General features: G+C 43.3%; 2 protein-coding genes and 5 non-coding genes across 7 annotated transcripts; 1 reads left to right on the top strand and 6 right to left on the bottom strand.

Moving 5' to 3' along the window:
- The first annotated feature begins 4866 nt into the window (after positions 1-4866).
- Positions 4867-8654, top strand: LOC125542784 (rhamnogalacturonan I rhamnosyltransferase 1). Its single transcript, XM_048705957.2, has 8 exons — positions 4867-5458; positions 6198-6265; positions 6358-6446; positions 6669-6831; positions 6929-7218; positions 7298-7502; positions 7586-7743; positions 7909-8654. The coding sequence occupies exons 1-8, from the start codon at positions 5212-5214 to the stop codon at positions 8159-8161; spliced, it is 1473 nt and encodes a 490-aa protein (XP_048561914.1). The 5' UTR covers positions 4867-5211; the 3' UTR covers positions 8162-8654.
- Positions 8655-9705: 1051 nt separating this feature from the next.
- On the bottom strand, positions 9706-9777 carry TRNAC-GCA (transfer RNA cysteine (anticodon GCA)). Its single transcript has one exon. It is a non-coding gene; the product is annotated as a tRNA-Cys (tRNA).
- A 1107-nt stretch (positions 9778-10884) lies between these two features.
- Positions 10885-10956, bottom strand: TRNAC-GCA (transfer RNA cysteine (anticodon GCA)). Its single transcript has one exon. It is a non-coding gene; the product is annotated as a tRNA-Cys (tRNA).
- Positions 10957-12585: 1629 nt separating this feature from the next.
- TRNAC-GCA (transfer RNA cysteine (anticodon GCA)) lies at positions 12586-12657 on the bottom strand. Its single transcript has one exon. It is a non-coding gene; the product is annotated as a tRNA-Cys (tRNA).
- A 1850-nt stretch (positions 12658-14507) lies between these two features.
- TRNAC-GCA (transfer RNA cysteine (anticodon GCA)) lies at positions 14508-14579 on the bottom strand. Its single transcript has one exon. It is a non-coding gene; the product is annotated as a tRNA-Cys (tRNA).
- A 2738-nt stretch (positions 14580-17317) lies between these two features.
- On the bottom strand, positions 17318-17389 carry TRNAC-GCA (transfer RNA cysteine (anticodon GCA)). The gene has a single exon. It is a non-coding gene; the product is annotated as a tRNA-Cys (tRNA).
- A 222-nt stretch (positions 17390-17611) lies between these two features.
- Positions 17612-19344, bottom strand: LOC125542783 (uncharacterized). The gene is made up of 2 exons (XM_048705956.2): positions 18504-19344; positions 17612-18136 (listed from the first exon to the last, which is right to left on the bottom strand). Exons 1-2 carry the CDS (start codon positions 19200-19202, stop codon positions 17831-17833), a joined length of 1005 nt encoding a protein of 334 aa, XP_048561913.1. The 5' UTR covers positions 19203-19344; the 3' UTR covers positions 17612-17830.
- Between the last annotated feature and the right edge of the window lie 1731 nt (positions 19345-21075).

Genomic DNA, 21075 nt, shown 5'->3' with positions numbered 1-21075 from the left:
GATAGATCAAAAAACGCTTAATAGTACTTTCGAATGAATACATACCGTGACAAGATTTTGAAGGAGTTCAAAATAGATCACCAAAGAAGGAGTTCTTAGCTGTGTTACAAAGTGTGAATATTGAGTAAGACTCAAGACCTGACCACGGCAGAAGAGAGAGAAAGGACGAAGGTCGTCCCCTATGCTTTAGACGTAGGCTCTACAGTATGCTATGCTGTGTACCGCACTTGAAGTGTGCCTTGCCATGAGTCAGTCAAGGGGTACAAGAGTGATCCAGGAATGGATCACACGACAGCGGTCGAACTTATCCTTAGTAACTAGTGAACTAAGGAATTTTCTCGATTATGGAGGTGGTAAAAGAGTTCGTCGTAAAGGGTTACGTCGATGCAAACTTTGACACTAATCCGGATGACTCTGAGTAATAAACCGGATTCGTATAGTAGAACAGTTATTTGGAATAGCTCCAAGTAGCGCGTGGTAGCTGCATCTACAAGATGACATAGAGATTTTTAAAGCACACATGGATCTAAAAGGTTCAGACTCATTGACTAATAAACCTCTCTCACAAGCAAGATATGAACAAACCCCATGGGTGTTGGATTCATTGCAATCACATAGTGATGTGAACTAGATTATTGACTCTAGTGCAAGTGGGAGACTGTTGGAAATATGCCCTAGAGGCAATAATAAAATGGTTATTATTGTATTTCCTTGTTCATGATAATTGTCTATTGTTCATGCTATAATTGTATTAACCGAAAACCGTAATACATGTGTGAATACATAGACCACAACATGTCCCTAGTAAGCCTCTAGTTGACTAGCTCGTTGATCAATAGATGGTCATGGTTTCCTGACCATGGACATTGGATGTCATTGATAACGGAATCACATCATTAGGAGAATGATGTGATGGACAAGACCCAATCCTAATCCTAGCACAAGATCGTATAGTTCGTATGCTAAAGCTTTTCTAATGTCAAGTATCATTTCCTTAGACCATGAGATTGTGCAACTCCCGGATACCGTAGGAATGCTTTGGGTGTACAAACTCCACAACGTAACTGGGTGGCTATAAAGGTGCACTACGGGTATCTCCGAAAGTGTCTGTTGGGTTGGCACGAATCGAGACTGGGATTTGTCACTCCGTGTAAACGGAGAGGTATCTCTGGGCCCACCGTGTAGGACATCATCATAATGTGCACAATGTGACCAAGGACTTGATCACGGGATGATGTGTTACGGAACGAGTAAAGAGACTTGCCGGTAGCGAGATTGAACAAGGTATCGGGATACCGACGATCGAATCTCGGGCAAGTACTATACCGGTAGACAAAGGGAATTGTATACGGGATTGACTGAATCCTTGACATCGTGGTTCATCCGATGAGATCATCGTGGAACATGTGGGAGCCAACATGGGTATCCAGATCCCGCTGTTGGTTATTGACCAGAGAGATGTCTCGGTCATGTCTGCATTATTCCCGAGCCCGTAGGGTCTACACACTTAAGGTTCGATGATGCTAGGGTTATAGGGAAAGTATGTACGCGGTTACCGAATGTTGTTCGGAGTCCCGGATGAGATCCCGGACGTCATGAGGAGTTCCGGAATGGTTCGGAGGTGAAGATTGATATATTGGACGAAGGGTTTTGGAGTCTGGAAGTGTTCCGGAGGTACCGGGTGATGATCAGCATGACCGAAAGGTGTTTCGGGAGCCCCGACAAGTGTTGGGGGGCTTCATGGGCCAAGGGGAGGGGGCAAACCAGCCCACTAAGGGGCTGTGCGCCCCCCTCACCTAATCCCACGTGACCAGGGGGTTTGGGGCGCCCCATCTAGGGTTCCCACCTCCTGGCTTGGGGGCCAAGTCACCCAAGGGGGAGATCCCATCTGCCCTGGCCGCCGCCCCCCTAGGGGAAACCCTAGGGTGCCTCCCCTTGCCCTTGCCCCTATATATAGTGGAGGATTTGTGGCTGCACAACACACGAGTCTCTCTCTCCCAAGGTGTAGCCCTACCTCTCTCCCTCCTCGTCTCTCGTAGTGCTTGGCGAAGCCCTGCTGGAATACCGCGCTCCTCCACCACCACCACGCCGTCGTGCTGCTGCTGGACGGAGTCTTCCCCAACCTCTCCCTCTCTCCTTGCTGGATCAAGGCGCGGGAGACGTCACCGGGCTGTACGTGTGTTGAACGCGGAGGCGCCGTTGTTCGGTGCTTAGATCGGAATCGACCGTGATCTGAATCGCTGCGTGTACGACTCCACCAACCGCGTTCTTGTAACACTTCCGCTTAGCGATCTACAAAGGTATGTAGATGCACTCCCCTCTCTCTCTCGTTGCTAGATTACTCCATAGATTGATCTTGGTGATGCGTAGAAAATTTTAAATTTCTGTTACGATCCCCAACAAGTTTAACTTGAAAACTAATTGTAATTGATCAAGGAGCAGTATGCGTTAATTTGTTAGAATCCACTACCTCTGTAAATTTTTATAGGACGTTATTAGAGTCTATGACATTGTCAAAAACCGTCTTATATCAAGTTCTATAGGGACTATATTTTTTTTACTAAGAGTTGGGCCCTCTCATATTTTGAGCCAGAATTTAACCATCTATATTATTAATAAATATAAAATATCTGCTACACAAACTATATGTTGGATTTGTATTTCAAAAAGGTTTTCCATGATATAATTTTTGTGACATATAGTTTACATTTTATTAGTTAAATTTATAGGTCAAAATTTAGCCCAAAGTAAGAGGCGGGCTAATAAAATCGAATGGTGGGTGTAATACAGATCAATGACCAAAGTTTGATCTTAGGTGTATATAGATTAGACACTTGTAAGTTGAATTTATCTTGAAAGTATTTTATATCCAATAAGTAGTTTTATTATATTTCAACATTTGAAAGTTATAAAGGTTAACACTCACTAGCCCACTACAAATTGGGGTCGCCACCATCACCATTTGTCGAAAAGGGTTGAAGCGGCGGAAAACAAAGACATACTTAAAATCCCCAAACTGGAGATACCACATGTCCATCCGGTAGATCGGGGCCTCCTGACGCTCCGAAACTACACGGAGGAAGAGGAGGAGGAGGAGGAGGAGGAGGAGGGGCGGCGGTGGGGGTGGTGGGGTGCGGTGGTGGTGGGCAAGATCACCTCTTGCTAGGGTTGGGAGACAAACGGTTTAGCTCCTACATTTGTTTGCAAACTTAACGCTCGTTATTAATTTTAACATTGTACTTTTCATATGATTATATGCTATATTGTATTTTCTATCAACATGCAAATAAAAAAGTAACGGCCAAATGTGTACACTGAAGATGACATTGGTATTAGAAAAATATATACATAAAAGGGTACTATACCGAACTTAACATACTAGCAACCATGGACATGCAAAGTGCGTTGAACTAATGTAACTGAAACATGATTTTTTGTCTATGTACATGTTTTGCCATCTACAATATCGGAATAAAACTACAAGAAGCGTGTACTTTTAATATTAATCATATTATAGGCTCAAGAATTACGAACTTGCATATATCAATCATCACAATGTTTCTTGTTAAATTCATTTTTTTCCAAGAAGGAGGAAAGCCCTAAGGTCTTTTTGCATGGACTGATGCACACAATAATTAATTTCTGGTTAAATTCTAATACAATTTTCTAAAATAATTCAAGTAACAAGCACATGCTGGGCGCAAAGACATGGAAAAATCTTTTTAAATATAATGCAATATTTTTTGTAAGAACATAAAGAATTCCCATGTATGCAAAATAAAATACCATGAGAGTCATTAATTATGAGATATTGCATACAATTAAGAGCACATAAGTGTACGAGTGATTAAGAGAGGTACGACATGTCCCCGTAATCAATGGATGAGCAATAAAAACTACTCCCTCTACTCCAAAATAAGTGTCATGGTTTTAATCCAAAATTGAACTAAAACCACGACACATATTTTAAAATGCAAGAGTAGATTAAAAATTTCAGATGGTTTGCATGAGAAATACCCCAATTAGTTTGTGCCTTTTAGTATAGATCATGGAGTATAGAACTTACACTCCCTCCGTCGCTTAAACTAAAACCACGACACTTATTTTGGAATGGAGGGAGTAATTCGCACAACAACAAGGAAAAGGGGAAACGCCTAACGAGCAATGACCAAGGAACGGTTAAAAGCTCACATGTTGAACACATGTAGCTTTTCCAATTTTGGCCACTACTTGTAAATTAAAGATAAGATACTTCCAAATTAAGTAGTAGGAAAAACTATCTTGAAAAGTATCTGTACTTTGATTAGATACCATAGATATATCATGGAGAACAAATTAATGATCAAATTTGCAATTTGACGATCTCCAGCATTCCGGAGCAACCAAAGAAAGATTGACAATAATTAATTGATTGCCGCATTTAATAAACAAAAAAATATTGGAAAATAGTTAATTGATTAATTGTCGTGTTTAATAAAAAAGTACTTGTATATGATCAAGGAATACCAATATGTAGTGCGTAATTTATTAGAACATTTTACTAGGAATATTGTAGTATGAATAAATGATCAAAGTTGCATCTTATGTATATTTATCATTTTATATTTCGACACTTCTAAATTAAAATAGGCGAATTTACCTTGAGAAGCACTTATCCAACGCTTGGTTTTATTAGTTCCCATGGATATTTTAGCTGACCACAAATTAATGATCAAATTTCTACTTATCTAGTATCTCGGAGATTTCAGCATTTCGAGGGAACCGAAGATTTTTTTCAGTAATTAACTGAGATTAGAATATTAATAATTGCCGCGTTTCAGGGTTAGCACTCACTAGTCCACCACCAACCGGAGGAGGCCCTCCGGTATCCTCCAAATGCTAACGTCCTGCCTACCCGCCTCCCTGTCCCATTTCGCCCTCCATCTCTTCTCTTCCTACGAAAAGCTCGAAGCTTTTTGCAATTGCAGCGACTATTAATGGCTGCCGTTCTGAACTAATCACGGGGGCCATTACTAGCTCCCGGCGGCGTAGTTAATCCCCCCATAAACGCCGTCGCCTCCCGCTCTAATCCTTCGCCTCCCGCCGCTGGTGCCGCTGGTGGTAGCGGCAGTGGTGGTGGTACTAGGTGGCGGTTAGGTGGAGGTGAGAGAGGCGAGGGCGTAGGGGTCGGGAGAAAGAAGCGGTGCGTGCGGCGGGGGAGGTGGTGGGGAGATGGTCGTGGCCATGGCGGCGGCGCGGCGGAGGCGGGTGTGGCGGTGGGCCATGCGCGCGGTGGCCAGCGCGGTGATGTGGACGGCGGTCCTGCAGCTGGCGTCCATCACCGGCCTCTGGCGCCCCAGGGTCTTCGCGGACTGCTGGGGCGGCTCCGGCTCCGGGGGCGCCTCGGCCGGCCTGGCCGCGCTCGCCGGCGAGGACCGGGTCGCCGCGCGGCTCTCCCCTCCGGCGCTCGTGCCCAGGAGTAAGTGCTCTCTTCTTCCTCCTCCTCTTCCTCTTCCTCCCATCCGAAGCTTCCCCCTGCCCTTCCGTGGAATTAGTCTGCGCGATCTGGGCGAGCTGGTGGTTCCCGGATTTGGGCGGAGCTCGAGTCAAACGCGGCAGTTCTGTGGTCAACGACGCCGTCTCTTCTGACGATTCGGCTCGATCGCAAGCTCGAAATGGCGATTCTGAGGCCAATTTTGTGCCGTCGTGGGATCTTCAGGTCGCATTGGGGCTGCAAGCGTTCTGAATTTGTGGTTGCGTTTTTGTAGAGGCTGTTCTGAACCTGGACCTGAATGTGTGTTCATACCTCAATCTTCATTTCCTTTCCTGTGCTGCTCATATGCTATCTTGAGAGCTGATTTGTAAGCATGACATCACTGGAACATCCGATCGTAAGGCGCGCTCGATGTGCCGAGCTAGCTCTGGCCTCTGATTAAGATGAGCCTTTGCTGCTTTATGTTGCTGAAAAATAACAAATGATACAGAGTATTTCGCAACACGCAAGCAGCTTCCATCCAGTGATGCATTTTTATTTATTTATAATGGAAGCTTTTATTACCCCCGGACTCTGCATCATTGATGCATACAGCCTCACTGATTGCATCGTTTGTTACAAAGTCACCAAACAATGACATTTGACATATCTTGTTGTCTCAGTCCTTTTGTTGGCACTTGGCACTGCGCACTGGCGCTGATTAGGGTCTTGTTTTTTTATGCAGGAGTTTATAGAAGCAATGGCTATCTGCTAGTAACTTGCAACGGAGGCCTTAATCAAATGCGAGCCGGGGTTTGTACCTTAGCTAGAAGAGATTATTTTTTTGCTCCGTAGTTTGGGTACATGCCGCGATTCTAATTTTCTTATGAAATGGTGTGCTGCAGATATGTGATATGGTGACCATAGCACGCCATCTGAATCTAACATTAGTGCTCCCTGAACTGGATAAAAGGTCTTTCTGGGCTGATCCAAGGTATAATTTCCCATATAACACTGTTTCTATAACATCAAACACGAGCTGTTTGTCCAAAATTGCTTCCTGGAAACACATAAACATGTGCTATTACCTTGTGCTATTGTAAATGTCATTCATCCCCTTATCTCAGAGTAAAATAGGATCATTTTTCCTTGTGAAATATGTTCATGATTGTTTGTTGCTTAATTACAAAATAAGTTTGTTATTTTGACTTTGCAGTGATTTTGGAGATATATTTGATGTGAACCACTTCATTAATTCGTTAAGAGATGAACTAAAAATTGTCAAAGCACTACCGTTGAAACTCCAGCTAAAAACTAGGAGAAGACTTTATTCGATGCCTCCTATCAGCTGGTCAAACGATACATACTACCTAAAGCGGGTAAATAATGTCTGTCTTACTGCACGCTGCATTTAGCAGTGATTGAAAAGTTAGGAAATCTCAAAATCATGTGGACCTGAAAGCTTCTCTGCTGCAGGTATTACCTCTTGCAAGGAAGCACAAGGTGATCCATTTCAATAAAACGGATGCCCGGCTAGCAAACAATGGCATTCCTATCCATCTCCAAATGCTGCGCTGCCGTGTCAACTTTGAGGCTTTGAGATTCACTCCACAGATTGAGGCCCTTGGCAGAAAACTTATCTCCACCCTTCAACGAAGTGGGGAATTTGTTGTGCTTCACTTGCGTTATGAAATGGACATGCTCTCCTTTTCAGGCTGCACACATGGCTGTTCCGATAAAGAAACTGAGGAGCTCACCAGAATGAGGTTCGTATTTTGCATTACTACTTGGTGTTATAGATGTGCTGCTTCAGTAGGAACCAACTGATCAACTTATGAACTATAGATATGCATATCCATGGTGGAAAGAAAAGGAAATCGATTCTGAAACCAAGAGGCTTCAGGGACTTTGTCCCCTCACACCTGAGGAAATTGCTCTAGTGCTTAAAGCTCTAGGGTTTTCAAAGGATACGTTGATATATATTGCCTCTGGTGAAATCTATGGAGGTGAAAGACGGTTGGCTGCTCTTAAGGCTGCCTATCCGAATTTGGTGAGTGCTTCTTCCATTTACTATTTTCATTTACAATGTTCTCTGAGACATGTGTTAATTTTCTCAGCTTTGTCTAATAATAGGTTAGAAAGGAAAAACTGTTATCTTCCAATGAATTGTGGCCATTCCAGAACCATTCGACCCAGATGGCAGCACTGGACTACATGGTTTCGATAGCAAGCAATGTTTTCATCCCCAGTTATGATGGAAATATGGCAAGACTTGTCGAAGGTCACCGCAGGTTGGCTTCTCCGGAATATTTTGTTGATGTTTACATTAGTTAAGAAATGTTTGAGTTTGCGTGCTCTTTTGATTATCAGAAACAAACATAAGTTTGTCTGCTTTCTAATGGCAACAGAACTACTTTGGGGTTATGCTGATGAACCTTTTGGCTGTTCTGTTTTAGGTATAGTGGCTTTCGCAAGACCATCTTATTGGACAGGACAAAACTTGTTGAACTTTTGGATCATTTCCAAGGAGGTTCATTGTCCTGGGATGAATTCTCTGCGGCTGTGAAGGAGGCGCACCAGTATCGCATGGGCCAACCCACAGACAGAAGGGCCATCCCTGGCCAGCCCAAGGAAGAGGACTACTTCTATGCTAATCCCCAAGAATGCGTCGGTTCCAGTTCCATGGGGAGATTAAGAGATGTTTCCTGATGATACCCGGAAAAGCATTGCAAATGAGTATTGATGCTGACCTGATAGCATAGCGTTAACCCGGTGACACCATGACTTTGTACAGCTGACCCAAGTTCCTCCTGCTTACTACTGATTATTCACTTTAGGTACAAGCAGAGCTACACGCCGAGTGTCTATAACCAGATTCCATAACAGAATAAAGCTGAGAAAGAAATTCAAGGCATCCGAGTTCGGAGAGAAGAGACGCCACATGAGCAGCCATTCTGCTCTGCTCGATTGCCACTTCCAGTTATTGTTGTATTTCATTTTCTTTTCAAAAACAAAAAAAAATCCATTTCATTTCACTCTCCATTCCCCCTTCTCTTTGTTTAGGGCTCTGACTCTTATCATGGGTATGTCAAAGTTCATGAGTGTTAATTTTGACTATGAGGAGTTTTCCGCCGATGTTCTTTTGTACTAGTTACCAAAGCTATTATGAAATTTAAGGTCATACAGAAAATGTTCTGACAAACATTAACCTGGAGCTGGAGGGCTCCAAGATAAGATGATCCATTTTGTTTCTTTCCAACAACTGGGTCATGGAGTGTGTTATTACTTTGTTGAACTGTATGCAAACTTCTCCGATGTGGCTGTTGTCCTTGCTTCTGCGAATTTGACCCGCAACCGCGAAGGAATCAGCTGACCTGCAACTGCAAAGGAACCAGCCTGATCTCATGCATATATCTCTTTTTTGTTCCTCTGAAATCCCTAGATAAGTGGTGCATCCAATGCAGTGTTTCGTCCGTGCAAGTTTTGGACTTTGGTGACGTGTCCTAGAGATTTGGTGTAGTGTAATCGGTTGTCCAAACATTTTGGCATGGAGATCATCTTGTGCTTGGTTTGAAAAGAAAATGCTCTAGAATCGTTTGGTGTTTTCTGTGAACAAGACCGAACATGCTTTTCTGTTTTTAGTGTTTGTTTAAATCTTTTACTACTTTTACGGCCAAATTTTCAATGGTAAACTATAAAATAAGCACAACACACATAGTTCATCACACCTGGATTTCTCGATGACCGATGCTAGGTTTTCAACTTCTTATATGCCCCTACTTATACAAACATCTGACGTGCTGTAACAAAATCAACAAGTCTTCAGCGGGCGAGATAAATAAGTCATAGTATACATTAAATGTTGACTTAAAATGAATGAATTTCAAGCAGATTTGCTAGTGCCCATCTGGATGAGAATTAACAAAATCTCATCTAACTCTCATGCCATTCCATTTTACGGGGAGTTTCGTGCGATATTTTTTAATGCTTGATTGTTTTTTTATAACTATATCGGTTAGATGAGACTTACTAGCCACGCCCATTTTCAAATATGTGTTATGAACGGAGGTTATTTCCTACAAGATCGTATGACCATGAAATGTTTTTCCAGCTTGTTCATCAGAAGTACTGCATCGTTGATCACAATATAAGAGATGAAAATTATTGAATAAACTCGGGATATGATCATTGCTAATTTTAATTGAAGAAAGCAACAAAAAAAGAAAAAATAGAAAAAAAGGCGAAAGTAGGATAGGGCCCAACCGGGTTCGAACCGGTGACCTATTGATCTGCAGTCAATTGCTCTACCACTGAGCTATGGACCCATTGTGCTTAAAATATTTTTGTTTTCTATTTCATTCGTTCTCTATGCTCCCTTCTCTTTGTTTTGGGCACTGACTCTGATCATGGGCATATCAAAGTTCACGAATGTTAATATTTTTTACGAGGAGTTTCCTCTGATGTTTTTTTCGTACTAGTCACCGGAGCCATTACGAACTTTCAGCTCACACAGAATTAATGGCAAACATTACATTACTTACTCTGGAGGGGTCAAACCCTCAAAGATAATATGATTGATTGATTTTTACTTTCTTTCCAGCAACTGATTTATGGGGTGTATTCTGGTTTTATAGAACAGTATGCATATAAGCAAACGCCGATGTTGTGGCTGCCGTGCCAGAAGAGAGCACATCCTTCTGCTGTTTTCTGCAGCTGATCTGATGTGCAGCTTACTTTTTGTTCTTCTGAAATCCCTAGGCCAGTGTATTCCAGTCTAGTTTTTTCTTCCGGCATTGGTATCGTCGCAGTCATTTTCTGCTAGATATCTGATTTGAATTAATAAGTGTAACTCAAAGTCTTCCAACACCGACAGGAAGATAAGGAACATAAGAGCATGATGTTTCTTTATCTTCCTGTCTTGCGAGGAACCTTTATCATCAAAATTTGGTGCTTTGGAGATCTTAGAAGCAACTGAACTTGTGTTGAAGCCATTTCAGCATGCAGTTTTTTTTCCGGAAATACGCGAAGCTTGCGTCTCTACCTTCAGCTCAGTTGTTGCACAATTCATTCATTTTTTAGGTTTGGAGTCTAGAACTATTTTTCTTGGACTTGACTCACATTGCACATGTTCTAATACATTACTCGAAAAAGGTTCCTCAAGGGTGGATTTTCAATAATGATGTAAGCGTGTTTTGGATGCATGTTACGGAGCTGCGGGCCAAAAGAAAGAACACATGACCATATCATGTTCATTTGAAGAATTGAGACTGAAAAAAAACAAGAGATACTCTATAAAAAGAAGACCATTACCATGTCTATTTGAAGAAATGAGATTTCTAAAATATGAGAAACAAAAACAAGAGGCAAACCACATGAATGTCTCATGTTTATTTGATGAAGTTAGTCTGAAAATAAATTAAAAATAAACAGAGAGGGCCCAACCGGGTTCGAACCGGTGACCTATTGATCTGCAGTCAATTGCTCTACCACTGAGCTATGGACCCATTCGTTAAAAAATTTACTTAACTGTTTGAAGAGTGAAGTTATCAACGATAGTATGATTGATTTTACTTCTTCCCAGCAACTGATTCATGGAATGTATTCTTCTTTTACTTGAACAATGTGCGTATAAGCAAAAGCTGATGTTGTGGTTCTTGTCCTTGCTCTGCACATTGACCTGCAACTGCAAACGTATCAGCTGATCTTAGGTGTAACTTTTCTTTTGGTTAATCTGAAATCCCTATCTGAGTGGGTGACACAGTGCGGTGTGTTTTTGTTAGACCTTGGTGATGGCAGTATTGTCCCAGTCATTTTCTGCTAGAGATTTGGTTTGATGTAGTCTCGGTGGACCAAACTTGTTCACCTGGACATCATTCTGTGCTTGGTTTGAAAACTTGGAGAGAGGTTTTCTTTTGGATTAGGTACAAAACTAAAGGAGTACTAAGGGCTCCTTTGATTCAATGGAATTTCATAAAATTTTTTGGAGGAATTTAATCATTAGATTTTTTTTCCTATGGTGGTCGTTTGATTCGCAGGATTGAAATCCTTAGAAATTTTTTCATACGATCCATTTGTACTACATTTGGAGAAAATTTTACGTCGACTCAAACCTATCGGTAGAATTTCTTTGTTTTTCGTGGGCTATCAAACATTCTTTCATCCATATTTCTGTAGTTTTGTTATCCTGTAGAATACAAGAGGACATGGCACTCTGTTTCTTCATTTCGAGAATCCTGTGAATCAGAGAGGCCCTAATTGAAGAGTTTGGTTTTCTGTATTCCTTTAGGAACATCCCTCGTAGGGCAAGGGTGCTCGTGCGATTCATTGAAGATAGAAAAAGTTGGATCAGCTAATAAGGACAACCAAGTCGAAACACTCTACAAAACACGGCTTATTGAAAAAAGACACACCAAGACCCTCACATCGAGCGATGGATCTAATAAAGACTAGGGCCAGAGCACTGTAGGCACACTGGTAGTGTTTTAACTTTTTTTACGACAGTGTTTAACTTTATTGCCTCAACAATTACACTAGGATATTCCAAAAAAAAACAATTACACTAGGATAGCCGGCAAAGTCATCATGTTGTTGGTGTCTTTCAACGATGATGAAAGAAGCACAAGAACATGACCAACGTTGGGTCAATACCTAGTGATAAGAAATCTCTTAACCCAAGTACAGAATACATGGGCTAGGGAAAAAAATGACTAGACTCGGTTCTCGTATTAGAACCGGGTTCCAACTTATGCCCACCCATAGATGCTCCTACCTTTGGCTCAATCGCTTTCTTATTTTTCAATCGCTTTCTTAGACACGAGTCTAGTATTTAGTTTGGACTGAACTCACGTTGCTTGTGCTGTAATTGACCGGATTTCTAATAATGAATTAAGCGCGTTTCAGATGCATTTTGAAGTGAAACTTAAAAAAATAGAAAACAAGATGTATTCTACGAAAAGAATAGCACATGACCATATAATGTTTATTTGAAGTAGTTTTAAAAAAAAATTAAGCGCGTTTCGATATGCATCTTGAATTCCAGTTTAAATGAAAAATAAAATATACTCCTGTATTCTAAAAAAGGTACCACGTGACCATATAATGTTTATGTGACAAAAATAAAATTGAAATTAGGGAGGGCCCAACCGGGTTTGAACCGGTGACCTATTGATCTGCAGTCAATTGCTCTACCACTGAGCTATGGACCCAATTTGATTAATTTTTTTAATTAAAGACATATTAGCTATCTTGTGTGTGTGCACTTTTCTATTTTGAAATCTGCTCTAGAGGATCTCGGTTTATTATTAAAAAAGAAAGAGAGTTTGCTCGGTTAATTTGTGGAAAATCATTACATCGTGCCTACAAGATAGGGCATTCTGGTTGACCTGGCTACCAACAAGACACATCACCGAAAAGAGAAACATTGTCGAGGATGCCTGCAAGGTGTCAACGTCGTCACCTCTCCTGAGTAAGTCACTCCGACTACATCGCAGACGACCAACCAAGAGCCCAGGAAATATGTCTAGCAAAGTCACAATACCGGCACCAACCTTCGTAATTTTTGGAGGTCATTGCAAATCGAGCCCGCAAATCTTCAAATTTGTTGGTCAGGAGTGCTGATATGGAGGAAGCTCCAAACCCAACCAGCCAAGAGGAAGGGAACTTTCATACCGTTCTTCCCCTCCTTTTCATGCCCGTACCAATGTCGTGGCTATGTTTTTCACCTGTAAATGCGCCCTTTAACAACCTCTCTCTGCCTACCGTCTCCCCAACTACCCATTAATAACCCCCGTTCCCGCCTCCCGTCGGCTATACGATGCCTCTCCCTCCATCACTCCATTCTTCTCAATGGCTCATCGCAATCCCATTGCCACCGACATCAAGCAGGAGCAACAAGCGCAGGTGTACGACTAGGCTGCTCGATGGGCCGAATTCGACCGTGCCTTGGTGGCTGTGGGGAAGATGGATGCTGAGAGGGACCACTGGCTTTGGGACCGCACGCCCACTCCCAACACCGGGAATGACGCATGGACGAAATGGGATGAGGCCGCCCTGCCCTGTTTCCGCTCAATCGTGGCCCACAATGTCGTCGCCCTTGCAATTATGGTGTGGGACGAGGTCACTTTGGCTCATTTTTCGTGAGATTGAGGCGGCCAATGCCATATCGTCCAACATGATAAGTACCACCACAGTTATCGTTTCAACAACTAATTTAGAAGGGAGTTTTCCTATGAGAAGACCACAAGGGAGTTTTCCCGGCCCAATGTCGCATCGTCCAGCATGGACAACTCCCGCCATAGTTATCGTTTCAACAACTAGTTTAGTTATAGGTTTAGTTCAAGTTTTAATGTTCTATATATACTAAGTTCGTAGTGTGACCAATTTTCTGCCCCTAACTATGAAATAAACTTCTTGAGCAGGAAATCGTCCATGAATGAAATCGTCTGTGCTAAATTCATGCATGCTTTGTGTGAGTGGGGAGTTGAGCCGGGAAGATAATGTTATAGCCAATGACATACGAGTCTCACACGCAGATTTCTTTTTACCGATTTGAAGTTAACTCGTTGCTTCGGCAACCTTGAAAATATTGTGAAAAATTCCATGTCTTCCTGAAGAAGCTACATCAAAAAAATATCATGTCCATTTTGAAGTAAACGAACGAAAAGTACTCATGTTTTCCGATGGATAGTACGGACCCAAGGGAGTTTTCCTACGAGAGGACTACATGAGTATATCATGTTCTTTTCAAGAACTGATGTAAAAAAATGTTCGTTTTAAGAAGTGACATCTGAAAACAAAAAACAAAAAAAAAGAGTATATCATGTTATAGCCAATGACATACGAGTCTCACACACATATTTCTTTTTACCCATTTTAAGTTAACTCGTTGCTTCCGCAACCTTGAAAATATTGTGAGAAATCCCATGTCTTCCTGAAGAAGCTACATAAAAAAAAAATATCATGTCCATTTTGAAGTACTCATCCCCGCAAAAAAAAAGTACTCATGTTTTCCAATGGATATCACGGACCAGAAAAACAAAAATAATGCAACACCGTGAGGGCCCAACCGGGTTTGAACCAGTGATCTATTGATCTGCAGTCAATTGCTCTACCACTGAGCTATGGACCCAATTTGATTAATTTTTTAATTAAAGACATATTAGCTATCTTCTGTGTGTACACTTTTCTGTTTTGAAATCTGCTCTAGATGATCTCGGTTTATTATTAAAAAAAGAAAGAGAGTTTGCTCGGTTAATTTGTGGAAAATCATTACATCGTGTCCACAAGATAGGGCATTCTGGCTGACCTGGCTACCAACAAGACACATCACCGAAAAGAGAAACATTGTCGAGGATGCCTGCAAGGTGTCAACATCGTCCTCTCCTGAGCAAGTCACTCCAACTACATCGCAAACGACCAACCAAGAGCTCAGAAAATATGTCTAGCAAAGTCACAATACCGGCGCCAACCTTCGTAATTTTTGGAGGTCGTTGCAAATCGAGCCTGCAAATCTTCAAATTTGTTAGTTAGGAGTGCTGATATGGAGGAAGCTTCAAACCCAACCGGCCACGAGGAAAGGAACTTTCATATCGTTCTTCCCCTCCCTTTCATGCCCGTACCAATGTCATGGCTATGTTTTTCACCTGTAAATGCGACCTTTAACAACCGCTCTCTGCCTACCATCTCCCCAACTACCCATTAATGACACCCGTTCCCGCCGCCCGCCGGCTATACGATGCCTCTCCCTGCACCACTCAGTTCTCCTCAATGGCTCATCACAATCCCATTGCCACCGACATGAAGCAGGAGCAGCAAGAGCAGGTGTACGACTAGGCTGCTCGATGGGCCGAATTCGACCGTGCCTTGGTGGCTGTTGGGAAGATGGATGCTGAGAGGGACCACTGGCTTTGGGACCGCACGCCCACTCCCAACACCGGGAATGACATGGACGAAATGGGATGAGGCCGCCCTGCCCTGTTTCCGCTCAATCGTGGCCCACAATGTCGTCGCCCTTGCAATTCTGGTGTGGGACGAGGTCACTTTGGCTCATTTTTTGTGAGATTGAGGCGGCCAATGCCACATCGTCCAACATGATAAGTACCACCGCAGTTATCGTTTCAACAACTAATTTAGAAGGAAGTTTTCCTATGAGAAGACTAGAAGGGAGTTTTCCCGGCCCAATGCTGCATCATCCAGCATCGACAAGCCCCACCATCGTTATCGTTTCAACAACTAGTTTAGTTATAGGTTTAGTTCAAGTTTTAATGTTCTATATATACTAAGTCGTAGTGTGACCAATTTTCCGCCCCTAACTATGAAATAAACTGCTTGGGTCGGGAAATCGTCCATAAATGAAATCGTCTGTGCTAAATTCATGCATGCTTTGTGTGGGTGGGGAGTTGGGCCGGGAAGAAAATGTTATAGCCAATGACATATGAGTCTCACACGCAGATTTCTTTTTACCGATTTTAAGTCTACTCGTTGCTTCGGCAACCTTGAAAATATTATGAAAAATCCAATGTCTTCCTGAAGAAGCTACATCAAAAAAATATCATGTCCTTTTTGAAGTAAACGAACAAGAAGTACTCATGTTTTCCAATGGATATTACGGACCCAAGGGAGTTTTCGTACCAGAGGACCACATGAGTATATCATGTTCTTTTCAAGAAGTGATGTAAAAAAAATGCTCTTTTCAAGAAGTGACATCCGAAAACAAAAACAAAGAAAATACAATAACATGAGGGCCCAACCGTCGTTATCGTTTCAACAACTAGTTTAGTTATAGGTTTAGTTCAAGTTTTAATGTTCTATATATACTAAGTCGTAGTGTGACCAATTTTCCGTCCCTAACTATGAAATAAACTGCTTGGGCCGGGAAATCATCCATGAATGAAATCGTCTGTGCTAAATTCATGCATGCTTTGTGTGGGTGGGGAGTTGGGCCGGGAAGAAAATGTTATAGCCAATGACATACAAGTCTCACACGCAGATTTCTTTTTACCGATTTTAAGTTTACTCGTTGCTTCGGCAACCTTGAAAATATTATGAAAAATCCCATGTCTTCCTGAAGAAGGTACATCAAAAAAATATCATGTCCTTTTTGAAGTAAACGAACAAGAAGTACTCATGTTTTCCAATGGATATTATGGACCTAAGGGAGTTTTCGTACGAGAGGACCACATGAGTATATCATGTTCTTTTCAAGAAGTGATGTAAAAAAATGCTCTTTTCAAGAAGTGACATCCGAAAACAAAAACAAAGAAAATACAATAACATGAGGGCCCAACCGTCGTTATCGTTTCAACAACTAGTTTAGTTATAGGTTTAGTTCAAGTTTTAATGTTCTATATATACTAAGTCGTAGTGTGATCAATTTTCCGTCCCTAACTATGAAATAAACTGCTTGGGCCGGGAAATCATCCATGAATGAAATCGTCTGTGCTAAATTCATGCATGCTTTGTGTGGGTGGGGAGTTGGGCCGGGAAGAAAATGTTATAGCCAATGACATACAAGTCTCACACGCAGATTTCTTTTTACCGATTTTAAGTTTACTCGTTGCTTCGGCAACCTTGAAAATATTATGAAAAATCCCATGTCTTCCTGAAGAAGCTACATCAAAAAATAACATGTCCTTTTTGAAGTAAACGAACGAAAAGCACTCATGTTTTCCAATTGATATTACGGACCCAAGGGAGTTTTCGTATGAGAGGACCACATGAGTATATCATGTTCTTTTCAAGAAGTGACATATGAGAAGAAAAACAAAAAAAGAGTATATCATGTTCTTTTTCAAGAAGTGATGTAAAAAAAATGTTCTTTTCAAGAAGTGACATCCGAAAAGAAAAACAAAGAAATACAACAACATGAGGGCCCAACCAGGTTCGAACCGGTGACCTATTGATCTGCAGTCAATTGCTCTACCACTGAACTATGGACCCATTTGATGTGGATTTAATACCTAATGTTACTCATTAGTAGATAAATAACGGATAACATTTTTACGCCATACCTAAGCTTTACTTAACTACGGCCAACGTGCAATGTATGTTCGAGATGACGTGTGCTCCAACGCATGAAGAACTCGACATGAAATGTCCGTACACGAGAGAAGACCAAATGCCGGCCGATATACGTGTGGCACTCAAACCGTCAATACGTACTGATCCTCTCATTTTTCAAAGTAAAACAAACGTAGAGTCTCGTATCAATCATCGTATATGAACCAGAAGAACACGATGCTTGCATGAAACAAAACAACATCTTCTTCCTTGTACGCCCACTGCTGCCACTTATATTACACCACCCACACCCAAGCCGACCGGGTTGATTCTCTCTCAAAACCTGCACCATATCAACCAAGCGACGGCCTATCTAGCTAGCTACTTGGCGGCGGCGGCGCCATTGGAGGAGGAAGGCGGAGGCAGCAGGAAGTCGAGGAGGATCTGGTTGAAGAGCTTGGAGTCCTCCTGCTGCGGCAGGTGGCCCGTGTCGGGGATGATCCTCACCGTCGCCTTCTCCCCGAGCTTCTCCTTCACCTTGTGCGCCTTGGCCACCGGGAAGATCTGGTCGAACTCGCCCCACACGATCAGCACCTCCTGGGGGAGAGGAGTGATCTGGAAGCCGTGCCCGGAGGCGATCCCCTTGATCAGCTCGATCTTCCCCTCTCTCTGGACCGCGAAACACTTCTGCACAGTAAAAGCGTATGTACTTTGGTTAATTTTAATCAATTAGTTGCAATCTACTTCCTCCGTCCCAAAATATAAGAACGTTTCTGACGCTACACTAGTATAAAAAACGCTCTTATACTACTCTAACTTAATTTTAAAAATTGTGGCTACATGCATGCTTGCGGTGTCACACACACACATTCTCCACCAACTGACCGGTCGGTGGCAGACGTGATTCGCCACCAAATCGCTGGTGCGATCCATCATTTTCGTAGCTTTTTAATCATGGCGGCGAATGATGCACACTGCAACGACCTTTTCAATCGACGTCGCACCGCACCCATCGTATGCATGGCCTCAGTGTGACGTGGGAGGGAGTACGTACCCGGAGGAGGTCGCGGGCGAGGCACTCGGGGAGGTACTTGGGCGGGCCGTGCGCGCAGATGTCCATCAGCCGCCGCAGCGCCTTGGTGTCCGCCGGCACCATCAGCTCCGTCACGTCCGCCACGCCGCCCTTGGCCGCCAGCGCCCGGTCGTCCTCGGGCCCCTTGGCCAGGTCCGAGCTGCACACCGCCACCTTCCCCACCGTCCACGCTCCGGCTCCCCCGCCCTGCTGCAGCGCCCGCGCCAGGTGGTACGCCACCAGCCCGCCGTAGCTGGTGCCCACGAGGTGCACGACGCGCCCCTCCTCGCCGACGCCGCCGAGGCGGTCGCTGGCGAGGAGCTTGGCGATGGCGGCGGCCTGGAACGCGTCGGAGCGGCCCGGGGCCCGCGTGGTGGACGCGCCGAAGAAGAGCAGCGTGGGCACGACGAGGTCGAAGTGCTTGGACAGCGGGCCCACCTGCGCCGCCCACTGCCACGTCGGGTCCGGCCCGAAGCCGTGGATCAGCACCACCACCGGCCGCCGCCCCCGCAGCTGCTGCCGCTGCTTGGACTCGGCGTCGGGGGAGGAGAGGAGGGAGGGGTGGGCCCAGAAGTGGAGCGTGGTGTCGGCGTCGACGGCGACGGAGCTGGGCCGGAGGCCGGCCGAGGTGAAGGCCCGGCGGAACACCGCGTTGAGGAGGGACACCACGCCGAACCCCATTGCTGTCTATGCGTTTGTCTCTCTCTCTCTCTCTCTCGCTCTGCTCAGCTCTGTCAAGCTCTGCTTCTTCTTCTGCGATGTCTGTCTGCCTCGACGTGCGTCTTATAGTCTGTCTGTCTGCTTGTTTCCGTCCAATGGCATTAGGTTTTGTTGCTTAACTACTGGTGTACTTTGTGATGTTATTCCAGGTAGAGGTAGGTGAGCGTGCATGGTTGGTTCAAGTGTGTCGACTGGATCGTTTCTGCTGCTTCTAGAGAGAGTTGGGAGAGAAAAAGCTGCCTAGAATGCGACTCAGATGGGGATGCAGAGTATGGAGGAATAACCATGGAATGCTCTGCCTTTTTAGTACGAATTGGATGTAATCATGGGTCAATCTTTACAAAAATGCCTGGTTTTTTCCTCACCTGCCACTCCATCATGGACTGCGTTTCGATGCCTTAAGGCACATGCCTCTATGACATGTGGGGCCAACAGATGGTTGTCCCACATGTCAGTGACCCAAAGGCAGGTGTCTTTACGGCATCGAAGTTGCGTCCCTCGATCATGCGCCGGTTTGATCTTTCTTTAGGCTTAAGGCCCCATCGGGAAGAAAAGAAAAATGCAGGAATTTTGGAGGATATGATTCCTATAGGAACTACTCGTATTTCATTGCCGTTTGGAACAAAGGAATACTATCCTACACTCACTTGAAACCTATGTAATCGGTTATTCCATTGGAATTTTGAAGGGAACCAAACTTGATGTCTTATCTCATGCTTTCTTCTTTTGCTGTCTACAATTTATGTGCTTTTCATGTGTGGCACCTAAATGTTAGTTTTTCGGTTTTGTGTGGTTTTAGTTCCTATAGTCTTCCAGGATAAACGACATCTCTATTCACGTGTTTTTCCTATTTCTACGTTTTGAGGGGCCAAACAGAGCTCTAGTTCTCGGGAGGCCCGCGTTCCCACATACCCTCAATGTCGAAACCCGGACTCTATACGCGAGAGGGCACATGATGGATATATGCTTCAAATCTTTGAGATCATCGCCACACCTTAGGCAACAAGACTTGTTGAAGATTTTCTTATGTGCAAGGCTGGCCTGGGAGTTTAACCTTGCTACTCCATCTTCATATAGTGCTAGCATTCATATGATCTTCGTCTCCTTGCATCAAAAGGCTAGCTATAAGCTTGTTTGGAGTAGAAGATCTCTCCCCTGCCGGGGAAGTGTTAATCCAACCCGTTAGAGGGTTGAAAATCCTGCAACATAGACATTAACACACCAAATTCTAGTTGTCTGCAATTAAAATAAAAATCTAGTTGTTTCATAGATTAGATTCTAAGCCAAGTTGCAAGATATGAGCCACTCTGAATGTTAGTTTGTGGAGTGTGTAATAAGGTTCGGGAAGGCTTCTGCTAGGGCGGAATGTTGTAGCCAAGTGTCTAACCAAAAGTAGATAGTTGAACCATTGGAAGCAAGTACAAAGGTATTTTTTGTGAAGTTTACGTAATTTTTATCCAAAACAAACAGAGATAATATAAAAAACAGTAACAAACGTCTTCTCAAAATTAAAAAATGGACATGATAGAATAATTAATGTGCAACAATCACTATAGCGTTTATCCTTTCAACTTGACCATAGCAGATCCATAATTTGTATGCTTTTACTTGTATCAGCATCTCGAGGATTTCAAGACAAAGTTAGCCTCACTCCTGATGTAATAATCCGCTTCAAGAATATTGTTCTCTTCACTTATTATTTAATTTGATCTCCTAGGCTGTTTTCTACCATATGCCATTCATTTGATGATTTATTCTTCAGCACACAATTTGACACTATATAGAACCTCGATGATGTAGTCTATTAGCAGTCCGCTGAGATAGTTTTAAAGCG

The sequence above is a fragment of the Triticum urartu genome, chromosome 3A (genome assembly GCF_056163025.1).
Source record: "Triticum urartu cultivar PI428250 chromosome 3A, HENAU_Tu73, whole genome shotgun sequence".
In the NCBI taxonomy this organism is placed as follows: domain Eukaryota; kingdom Viridiplantae; phylum Streptophyta; class Magnoliopsida; order Poales; family Poaceae; genus Triticum; species Triticum urartu.
This window is presented reverse-complemented; position numbering and strand designations above follow the sequence as displayed.

Bases quoted from the DNA above. Each gene is read 5' to 3' on its own strand.
- LOC125542783 (XM_048705956.2), bottom strand. From the start codon at position 19,202: ATGGGGTTCGGCGTGGTGTCCCTCCTCAACGCGGTGTTCCGCCGGGCC. The intron at 18,137-18,503 runs GTACGTACTCCC...TTTACTGTGCAG, and splicing joins TCGCCCGCGACCTCCTCCGG to AAGTGTTTCGCGGTCCAGAG.
- LOC125542784 (XM_048705957.2), top strand. From the start codon at position 5,212: ATGGTCGTGGCCATGGCGGCGGCGCGGCGGAGGCGGGTGTGGCGGTGG. The intron at 6,832-6,928 runs GTAAATAATGTC...TCTCTGCTGCAG, and splicing joins ATACATACTACCTAAAGCGG to GTATTACCTCTTGCAAGGAA. The intron at 7,219-7,297 runs GTTCGTATTTTG...TATGAACTATAG, and splicing joins GAGGAGCTCACCAGAATGAG to ATATGCATATCCATGGTGGA.